The 12,112-nt window shown below is 36.3% G+C and overlaps 1 protein-coding gene across 1 annotated transcript in view; it reads right to left on the bottom strand.

The window, feature by feature from the left end:
* The window catches only part of LOC141314572 (uncharacterized), a 34,978-nt gene that overhangs the window by 6,978 nt on the left and 15,888 nt on the right, over nucleotides 1-12,112 (bottom strand). The window contains exons 5-6 of the mRNA XM_073832661.1: nucleotides 4,960-5,101; nucleotides 2,302-2,403 (exon numbers count right to left, since the gene is read on the bottom strand). Of these exons, the coding sequence (XP_073688762.1) occupies nucleotides 2,302-2,403; nucleotides 4,960-5,101 (244 nt within the window). The remainder of the gene's footprint in view (nucleotides 1-2,301; nucleotides 2,404-4,959; nucleotides 5,102-12,112) is intronic.

Here is a 12,112-nt window from a genome sequence, read left to right as displayed (position 1 = left end):
AAAAAAGTCACTCGTGACGTGTGCGTGACCATACGGTCTTCCGACTGTCCGAATTCGCACCGTGTACGGCCGCCTTAAGAGGCTGCAACTGAGTTGAATCTAGAAATGCACTAGAACTAGATGGCTTTCATTAGGTCAACATTCCTCTGTGAAAATCTTGTCTCCATTTCTGAAATGGCCCTGTCAAGGATGTTGAGCAGAGATCTTTTCAGAGACTGATGGGGATTAAGGGTAGGATTATCAGAGTCTATTGGCGCTTTTCCACTACACAGTACCAGCTCGACTCGACTCGGCTCTGTTTGGTTTTCCACTGTGTAAAAGTTGTACCTGTACCGGCTTCCAGGTACTTTTTTTCGTTCCACCTCAGGCGAGGTTCCAAGCGAGCTGAGTCGAGCTAAGGCGATACTAAAATGTGACGTGAAAACACAGCAGACTACTGATTGGTCAGAGAGAATCGTCACTATTCACTGCGTCATCATTGCACGCGCCAGCAATAGTATCCAGAATAACCCCGCCATTTTTAAAAAGTTTGGCCAGAGATTGCGTGACATATCCAATCCATTACATATTATGGCAACTCGGAAGAATACGCCGTGGTCAAACGAGGAGGTGCAGACAGCGGGTGTGTGTCGCGTAGAAGATTACATCACGGCAGTTTCTTGCAGCGTCGCTGGAGGTACAGGTACAACTTTTACACAGTGGAAAACCAAACAGAGTCGAGTCGAGCCGAGGCGAGCCGAGTCGAGCTGGTACTGTGTAGTGGAAAAGCGCCATATATGGCTCACAGTTGAGAGCACAGCACTTTGACCGAGGTCTTTGCTCATTGTTCTTCTCTTTGGAAGATGTGAATCATCTCCAGCAGCCGCCACAGATAACTCTGCCCAATATTCATCTTTACGAATGTTTTTTAGGGACTCCAGTGCTGCAGCAACAACCTCAGAAGCACTGCACATATCCACAGACTCAGACTGTAGAATTGCATTTGCTGGTTTTAAGACACCAAGCACCTGCACTAGAAACTCTCCAGTTTCTTTTCAAAGAAGTGATGCCTCCTAATTTGACATAACAGGCCCGATGCCTCAGTGCACAGGTCAACTGCAGCATCTTCTTCATCTGTCATCTCACATAGGATACTGAGAAGATGGTTTTGATTTTCAACAATGCACTTTTTCACCTCATAGTGGCTTGTCCATCGGATTTCAAGCAGCCTTTTAAGATGAGGTGCATCATATTTCTCAGACACATGGTGGTGCTGAAAAACTTGAGTGAACTAGAGAGGTCAAAAAATCTTTTTGCACATGGTTCACTCTGCATGGCATGCACAACTACTTGGTGCAGCTGGTGGTTGTAGCAGTGGATATATGGAACATATCTAGATAGCTTATTTTGGAGCAGAGCTTGTACACCACCTCTTACCCCACTCATCACAGAAGCCCCATCATAACACTGGCTATGTTGTAAGTATGTTGTCAGCACTACACTTTTTAAAAGCTCTGAAAAATGGATGCATTGCAGAAGTAACTTCTGCATACGACGATTTACACTCTACACACTATAGAGCAGGGTACCTCAATTAGTTTTCACCTTTGGCCAAATTCCACCAACAATACCAAGCCAAGGGCCACAACCATGTTATGACCAAAATGTTTGCTCTTATTATTATCATTATTATTGTTGTTTTAGTTATTGTTGATTTTTATAATTTACTATTATAAAGTTTTATAATAACTATTTATAATTTAGTATAAATAGCATCTATTGTGCAAATAACCAATATGCCTTTAGACTACCTGTAAATCAAAATAGACTGCAAATTTACAACCTGATACCATAGACAATAAGTCTATAATGCATATATATTGTCCTTTCAGCACCATCCAGCTTATGTAATTTATAGATGTACCATCAAGATTCTCATCAAGCTGCTGCAACTTTGTGGCCTTGGGTGTTGATCATCACCATACACAAAAGTAAACAGAACAGAAATATAGACATAATGAGTTGTTAACCAAATAAACATACACCAATAAAGTAACATTTGTTAAATGTTTATTAAAGGCAACAAACAACTGATTGGGGGAGACTTGAAGGAAACAGTGACAGAACACAGGACAGTGTGTTAAGCTACCCCAAAGTTTGGGGACTGAAGGATGCCTTCTGTCATATATTGGCAAAACGCATCATAATTTAAACTAACTGGGAGCCTCAGTGTAATTGCACAGGTGTTTGCTTCTGAAAACATCCGCCTGCTGCCATGAAGATTTTCATGGAGAAATTCAATTGATGGCATTTCTTTGAAACCAAAGGCAGGTATGGCAGATGCCCCAGAAGCAAACACCAGCACATCCTCCAACTTGACTTGGACAAGGTCCCCATCCTCGATCTGGATGGCTGCATGTCCATCTGTAACATACAAAATAAAAGTAACAGAATCTTTATCAGAGTTAGTATGAATGTGTTATTCTTGATACATTAATAAGATAATTGTGTATGTGATGTTAATGTATTCTGATAAACATTTCACCCGTTAAAAGTTCAAGTTCAAATTTACAGTGTGACATTTGCAGTTATTAATGTCATATTTTGATAAATTTCTGCAGTGCTAGATTAAGATGAATGTGTCTGTTTCTACAGACACTGATTAGCTTGTTCAGGTGTCTTATATATTTTTATTATTACTCAATTATGTTTTAAGTAAAATGTCCCACAATCTTAAAACCTTTTGAATGAGCTTAATGCTTAAATGTCTGAAATTGTCTTTCTGTTTCTTACAACATAAGTAATAGTAGAACTCTATTTTCAGATATTATTAAGCACACATTTCTTTGCCAAGACATAGAGAATTAAAAGATCAATACAATTAATCGACAAATACAGGCTGAACTATTGAATATGTTCTAGGAACTACAATATGTGTGTCACGTGTGCAATATACAAGTATACAAGACAGACAATGTGCAAAAATAGCAAAGACACAACGAGATGACAAACGAGAGACAGGTGAGGGAGCGTGGAGGCACATGGGAAATGGAGTCCATGGGGAAAAACAGTCACAAACGGAACACAGGAACAGCCAAACCTTGACAATGTGGCATGTGTGAATATGTAGAAGTAAATAAGAAGCAACAGTGTTGTCAAAGTCAGGAGGTGGAGCAGCTGGCTCTATGGTGCAGTTACTACAACCTTGAGCTGAACACCCTCAAAAGTGGACTTTAGGAGAAACCCCCCTGCAGTCAGGTTTCTAGGCACCACCATCTCTCAGGATCTGAAGTGGGAGACTCACATTGACTCTATTGTGAAAAATACCCAGCAGAGACTGTACTTCCTTTGTGTGATTTTGGCATTTTACTCTTTTATGTGACATAAAATAGTATATTTTTTAATATTGCTGTTATCAATAATTTTGACATTGTTATAGTATTTACTTTTATGTTAATATTTGCCACCTATAAAAACAGGTGGAAAAATGTGAACTTACACTGTTACACATTTATTAGTTTAAATAATTACAGTGCAACAAAAATTAAAAGGTTTATATTTGTGTACTTTCAATGTCATAACCAGGTTGACTTTTTTTAATAATTGTACAGTTACCTGTGTTGTTGTCACACCAGGCCAGCAGAGGGAGCCTTGCCCCTCACTGACTGTTGCTGCTCCCTCTGCTGCTTCGCTGGTTACTTCCTGTTTGTCAGCCATAAAAGCATGCTCAGCGCACACACACTCTGCGAAGTATTGTTTTGCTCCAGCGGACTCTACCGAGCGTTTTTTCCTTGTTCCCAGGTTTTCCTAGTTTCCTTGTTGTTTTTCCCTAGCCATAGTTCTGTTTTTGTTTTCTCAGTCTTAGCCATAGTTTCCTAGTTTCTTGTTTTCTGGATTTTGACCCTCGCCTGTCTTATCGGATTACGCTTTTGTTTTGCCCTGGATGTTCCTGTTTGCTGGTGTTCGACCCTGTCTGTCTGACTACGATCTTCATAATAAAGCCTTGCATTTGGATCTTCGCCCGGCTACTGTATTTGCATAGAGTGATCCTGATTGGCTGAAGCTTCCGTCGGCGGCGCTTCACTGGCGTTGCTCGCGGCAGAAGTTGAAAAATTCTCAACTTCTGCCGCGAGCAACGCCAGTGAAGCGCCGCCGACGGATCTACAATTCCTTTGGCAACGCTTGACGTCACCCATTCAAAGTCAATGGGAAGTGTTGACGCTTACGCCCCGTGTGAACACACCGTCAGTCGTCCCACTTGTAACAGTTGTGCACCATTACATATCATTATACAAGTCATCATTATCATTATACACGAGATGGTGGTGCCCAGGAACCTGAATGACTACTGCTGCCACAGCTTTGTTCCTATAATATGCTCTTCATGTATGAAGTGACATGATGTAAACAGTTCAACAATGCAAACTGTAATTTAGCAAGACAGTGGCCTCAGTTATGTTATGTGGCCTCAAATTATATTCATATAATATTATATTCAGTGGCCTCAAACAAGTATTTATTATGGTGTTTTTTATAATAAAACATTTCTTATCTCATGTTATTCATGGGAAATCAGAGAAAACCCAAAGTATTGAAAATACATGCAGAAGAAAGAAACAGGAGGGAGTGGTAAGAAACCTGTAAAACCATGCTATGACCATTTAAAAAAATAATAAATAACAACATTGTTTTACTGCCCAGAAAACTTGGTGTTGTATTCATTTTTTTTTTTGCATTCATCCAAACTTGGTTTAAATTAATTAGACTGTGTTTTATATCCGAATTAAAACCTTACTTAGGGCACAATTATAATGCTGATAGTATTTAATATCCACACGTACGTTATTCAGACGCTCATCCACACATACGATATCCAGACGCAAAGTAATTAAAATATACTATCGAAGTTACGTCCGCCTCTACGCCGATTTAGACACGGCTCTGACATGTGACCGTGACGTCTGACGCCTCGTTTCTTACGTCTGACGCCTCGTTTCTTATGTCTGACGCCTCGTTTCTTATGTCTGACGCCTCGTTTCTTACGTCTGACGCCTCGTTTCTTATGTCTGACGCCTCGTTTCTTATGTCTGACGCCTCGTTTCTTACGTCTGACGCTTGAAAACTAGGATTTTGGCCAGACGGATGGCGAGCGTATACACATTAGTTCTCCTGTTAGTGTGCTTAGCGAGTGGCAAATATTGCATAAATCACACCCCATAAGGGACAGAGAAATGAGGAAAATCTAATACCGTGTAGTGTCCCTTTTTCGGCTGATTTTTCCACTACCGCAGGTTTGTCAACTTGCAATATATTCATTTTGTGGGTATATTAACATGTGCTTTCTCAAGTTTTCAAAATTTTGATTTGAGGGGGCAAGACATTTATTTGATAATCTTGCCCCTGCGTAGAGCCGGCCTTGATCCATACTGAAAGAAAAACAGCTAAAACCAGCCTAGACTGGCTGGCTGGTCATAGCTGGTCAGCGGGCTGGTTTTAGAGGGGTTTTGGCCACTTTTCCAGCTTGGCCAGGCTGGTCTTAGGTGGTCAGGCTGGGAAACCACCAGCTAAAACCAGCCTGACCAGGCTGGGAGACCAGCAAACCAGCCACTTCCAGCTTAAAGAGGAGAGTGAAGACATGAAGATTGAAGAAACATTTAGAGTCAAACATGAAGATACTGAGGAACAAACAAAGATGGTGTTTATTAAAGAGGAGAGTGAAGACATGAAGATTGAAGAAACATTTAGAGTCAAACATGAAGATACTGAGGAACAAACAAAGATGGTGTTTATTAAAGAGGAGAGTGAAGACATGAAGATTGAAGAAACATTTAGAGTCAAACATGAAGATACTGAGGAACAAACAAAGATGGTGTTTATTAAAGAGAGTGAAGACATGTAGATTGAAGAAACATTTAGAGTCAAACATGAAGATACTGAGGAACAAACAAAGATGGTGTTTATTAAAGAGGAGAGTGAAGACATGAAGATTGAAGAAACATTTAGAGTCAAACATGAAGACACTGAGGAACAAATAAAGATGGCGTTTATTAAAGTGGAGAGTGAAGACATGAAGATTGAAGAAACATTTAGAGTCAAACATGAAGATACTGAGGAACAAAGCTGGTGTTTATTAAAGAGGAGAGTGAAGACATGTAGATTGAAGAAACATTTAGAGTCAAACATGAAGATACTGAGGAACAAAGATGGTGTTTATTAAAGAGGAGAGTGAAGATTGAAGAAACATTTAGAGTCAGACAGAAAGATACTGAGGAACAAAAAAAGATGGTGTTTATTAAGTGACGCATTTCTAAAAGCAGTTCGCGGAGACAGAGAAAACAGAGAAATCATCCTGTTTGTTTTCTTTATTCTTAAAAAAATTATAGTGTTCTGTTGCTCTTGTGAGTGTGCACAAATAAAAGTACACACTTAACAGTTTCCAATGATGTATAGCTCTAATTTGTATGACTGAAACCGACAGAGTATTTTTAGTGTATTTTGCACTGAGCTTAAAAAAGTAGGTTGGTCATGCCGGCGTGACCATCGGCCCCAGAGGGTTAAATCATTCAAACTCTGTGAATACTCAGCACACAAACAGAAGAGTGGTATCTACAGAAAGCTTGATATGTATGCTTTTAAACTAAGTAAGTTTTATTGAAAACAAATATTATGTGATAAAGTAATCCATATGAAATCAAGGATATGTCTAGTCTACCCAGTTGCAACTAATTATATTTAATGTGATCCCGCCCACGAGCTAAGATCTGTTGATATTTAAATTAGCCATGTGCTACAAGTGCAGCAAGGACCGGAGTATCTGTATGCGAGGAAACTCCCATATTACTGCAAACAAAGCAACACCACTTTTCAAGTTCATCTTGGTTACTGTTCGTTTCTGAAAGAAGACGCGCTGTGAGGTTGGTGGGCGTCGGTGAAGCGCGTCGGTTCGGTGTGTTCCGCACATCGGCTTTCATCGGGCTCACGTCTGCCAAAGTTTGCCCGATTCGACATGTTGAATCGGTGTCGGGCTTGTCGGGGCTGTCTGAGAAAGAGAGTGCTCTGATTGGCTGTTCAGACATCGAATCAGAGCGCGTGGAGGACTTGAACGTGAAGTGATGTAACAAGCAAAGAAAAGAGTCAAGAGGGAACCGGCTCGAAACCAACTATGGCTGTGTGGAACGAAGCTATTTAAGATGAGCTGATCAATTTGATCCAAGACAGGCCAGCGCTGTACGACATAACGGAAAACGCTATGCAAACCGTGCGGCAGTTCTTCCGGGTTCTCTTCTTGGAATGAAAATACAGACTACTGCCATCTGCAGTTTGTAGTCGGCTTTCATCAGTTCGGTGTGTTCGAGCTCAGTTTAATCGCCCAGACGCCCGCAGACACAGCCGACTAGAGGCGACAAGACGGTCGGCTTTCGTTGGTGCTAGTTGGTTGGCGTCGGATTGGTGTGTCCCGGCCTTTAGACTTATATTTACCTCGATCAGAAGAAGGACACGATGCGACGCAAACCCAGCAGGAGGAGACATTTCTTACTTTTATTTTCCTACTTGCTTTCGCTGTTATTTACTTTGACAAAACGTGTACACATTTTGCTAGTTAGACTTATTCCAAACTATAATTCCTGACTATATTAAATGAAACATTATGAAGTACATTTGATTGCATTTGATTGTAAGATGCATTTATGACGATATGTTTATGACTGTAGGATCATATTTATTTATTTTATTGTATAACAGTAGGATGTAAAAGTAATATGCGTGCTTACACTGAATGTATGTTTACATCACGTATATTAGTAATATAGTGCTAAACAATAATTATTAGTTTCTCAGATATTACATGTCCTATTTTACATTAGTACAAATGCTGTAGTCTATGACTATATACTCTACCATTCTAAAAGGGAAGTGTGTCCAAACCTTTGCCTGGTAGTGTGTGTGTGTGTGTGTGTGTGTGTGTGTGTGTGTGTGTGTGTGTGTGTGTGTGTGTGTGTGTATTCATTTATTAGATATGTATAGGCTCACAGATGTTTTGTTTTTGTTGTTTTTTAGTGATCTGAAACCTGCTCAACAGATGAATCCTGCTGTCTTTCCCTTGAGTCTCTTCAAACTGTTTTCCTCTGAGAGCGCTGTACAAACTTCATATGATACAGATAAAAGTACAGTACAAATACAGATAAATTGTGGACGCACTTTAATATCAGGTAAGACTTACTTTTGTTGAACTGAATTCAGAAAAAGTTTTCAGAAATGCCACAAAGTCTGTGCACATCTGTGTGGTTTGATCAGGGAGCTCAATAATGTGTCTTTGACCTTCATTATGTATGTTTTGATTATACTGTGTTGTAAATAAAATACAAATAATCTAAAACTCTATTCTTTGAATCTTCTCACATTGTTTCTTACCTGCTAGTAAAGTCAGGCATTGATGGGGCCATTAGGGAGGGCTCTTTTGTCTCTCAGGTGTGAACTGCTAAATATTCATGGGTCATTGCCACACCTATGAATAATCCCTTTCGATCACAAAACATGTTTTAGAAAATTTACATCAATATATTGTTTTCTCTGAACGAGTGAACGAGATGATTTTCACATCATTTGGTTGAAAAAATTCTAGCCTACCCCATCCACATGCTTGCATTTGAACGCGGAACTCTTGCGCTCGCTGCTGTCGGCTGGACACTAAACACCGACACGGCAGAATAAATAGCAGAAACACTGTATTTTATGCTTGTTAGTGTGTTTTTCTTCAGATATTTGTCTTTTGTCTTTATTACGACAAGTGAACTGTTGTAAATTGTTAAGCACTGTGTTTTCATAGCATTCAGAATGTGGAATAGCGTGATTTAAAATAATTGGAAATTAAGCCAACTAATCGATTAATCGAAAAATTAACCGGCCAACTAATCGATTATCAAAATAATCGTTAGTTGCAGCCCTAGTGTTCATTAGACTTGACATGAACCAAGGATTCAGAGGGAAAAAAATTATTTTGACTTTGTGGCCCCTGATAAACAGAGCAATTCCAAGAGGGTCCTTGCACCGCAATGCTTGGGCCCTAAATACTGAGGAAGATCATTTTTCACTATGCATGCAATTTTTAATGCCATGACTTTAGGAATTTAAGATTTTAAGCCTGATATAGGACCAATTCATAGCCTTATATTGTGAACTTTCATTTCTTACCTGTTCATTTTGTGCAGTTATATTTATAGCCTTTTCAGTCAATTTGCGGGCCTGAAAAGCCTGGTCCAGACTATGTTGAGCTTCATAAAAAGCCTCTGCTGTTTCCTGACGGTGGCACATATGCCGGCACAGAGTTCCCAGGTAAAAAAAAAAGTGCACTAAAATGCACTTTATTTAAGTATACTTAGTACACTTTTCAGTAATGTACTAAAAGTGCTCTATTTTCGCACACTAATTTTGTACTTAATGTACTACAAAATAGTATTAAGTATATGTTAAGATAAACTTAATACCATCTAAGTGTACTCAACTGTGCTATTTTGAGACACCCTGAAATTGAACTAAAATGTGCTTTTAACATACTATATCTGTATTTTAAAAAATATATTTAGTTAAAACTAGAAATACACTTGAACCCTATTTTTAAACATTTATAAATATATTTAAGACTAATTTAAAGTATAATAGTAATATATTAAAAGAATATTCAAAATGTGAAAAAAGTGTGCTAAAATACAATTTAAGTACACTTAGTGCACTTCCCTAATGTACTTAAAGTGCTCTTTTTTCGGGCACTGATTTTGTACTTAATATACTAAAAGTTATTCTTAAGTACTCCTTAAGATAAACTTAAGATCATCTAAGTGTACTCAACTGTGCTATTTTGAGACACCATGAAGATGAACTAAAACGTGCTTTTAACATACTATCTCAGCATTTCCAAAAATGTATTTTGTTACCACTTATAATACATTTGAAACATATTTCATAAACCTTTAAATATACTAATTATGCATAAAAAATAAACTTACTGATTATTTAAAATACAATAATAATATATAACAAATGTATACAAGGCGTATTTATAATGTATTGCCCACATGTTTTTTATTAATAAAAAATACACTTATTAATTATTTAAAATACATGAATAATATATAAAAAAATGTATACAAAGCGTATTTATAATGTATTGGCCACATATATTCATTAATAAAAAATACATTTGTTGACTATTTAAAATACATGAATAATATATGACAAATGTATACAAAGCGTATTTATAATGTATTGCCCAAATATTTTTATTAATAAAAAATACACTTGATGATTATTTAAAATACATGAATAATATATGACAAATGTATACAAAGCGTATTTATAATGTATTGCCCAAATATTTTTATTAATAAAAAATACACTTGATGATTATTTAAAATACATGAATAATATATAATAAATGTATACATAGCGTATTTATAATGTATTTTTTTATTAATAAAAATATGTGGGCAAGACATTATAATTACGCTTTGAATAAATTTATTATATATAATTGATATATTTTAATTAATTAATAAGTGTATTATAATGAATAAAAATGTATGGGCAATACATTATAAATACGTTGTCACGAAACGTGTAGGGAAGCAAAAAATAACGTCTTCAATAAAAAGTCTTCAATAAATCCTCAGGCAGAGTAACAATAGACAGGAATGGCGGGAGAAGACGCGCACACAACGAAGGAACATAGGTGTAACGCTTGTAGCCGGACAAAGAAACAAGGAAATCAAACAAACTTATAAAGGGGAGATAATTACAACAACAGGTGGAGGGGATCACACTAATGAGCAGGAAGACCAAAAAAGGGCATGGGAGAAACCAAACAGACAGTCCAATGGGGGAAACACTGGGAAAAACCAAGACAAACAGTCCAAGGGCATGACATACACTTTGTATACATTTATCATATATTATTCATGTATTTTAAATAATTAAGAAGTGTATTTTTTATTATTAAACATATGTGGGCAATACATTATAAATATGCTTTGTATACATTTATTATATATTATTCATGTATTTTAAATAATCAACAAGTGTATTTTTTATTGATAAAAATATCTGGGCAATACATTATAAATACGCTTTGTATACATTTGTTATATATTATTCATGTATTTTAAATAATCAGTAAGTTTATTTTTTATGTATAATTAGTATATTTAAAGGTTTATGAAATATGTTTCAATCCTATTAGAAATGGTAACAAAATACATTTTTTGGAAATGCTGAGATAGTATGTTAAAAGCACATTTTAGTTCATCTTCATGGTGTCTCAAAATAGCACAGTTGAGTACACTTAGATGATCTTAAGTTTATCTTAACATATACTTAATACTATTTTTTAGTACAATAAGTACAAAATTAGTGTGCGAAAATAGAGCACTTTAAGTACATTAGGGAAGTGCACTAAGTGTACTTAAATTGTATTTTAGCACACTTTTTTCACACTTTGTATATTCTTTTAATATATTATTGCTATACTTTAAATTAGTCATAAATATATTTCTAAATGTTCAAAAGTAGGGTTCAAGTGTATTTCTAGTTGTAACTAAATATATTTTTTTAAATACAGATATAGTATGTTAAAAGCACATTTTAGTTCAATTTCATGGTGTCTCAAAATAGCACAGTTGAGTACACTTAGATGGTATTAAGTTTATCTTAACATATACTTAATACTATTTTTTAGTACAATAAGTACAAAATTAGTGTGCGAAAATAGAGCACTTTTAGTACATTACTGAAAAGTGTACTAAGTATACTTAAATAAAGTGTATTTTAGTGCACTTTTTTTTAACCTGGGAGAATTACCACACTCAAAATCAGTTTAAGTGTTAGTGCTAATAATGCATTCATATTAAGTGTACTTAAGTACAACTTTTGGGAAAATGTACTTCTACTACAATACATTACTAATAGATTTTTAATAAAATAAATTTAATGTAAACTTAAAATTACCACACTCAAAATCAATTTAAGTGTTAGTGATAATAATGCATTCACATTAAGTGTACTTAAGTACAACTTTTGGGAAAATGTACTTCTACTACAGTACATTACTAATAGATTTTTAATAAAATCAATTTAATGTAAA

The sequence above is a fragment of the Garra rufa genome, unplaced genomic scaffold (genome assembly GCF_049309525.1).
Source record: "Garra rufa unplaced genomic scaffold, GarRuf1.0 hap1_unplaced_010, whole genome shotgun sequence".
Lineage (NCBI taxonomy): Eukaryota > Metazoa > Chordata > Actinopteri > Cypriniformes > Cyprinidae > Garra > Garra rufa.
The sequence above is the reverse complement of the archived record's forward strand: the minus strand, read 5'-3'. Positions and strand labels throughout refer to the sequence as shown.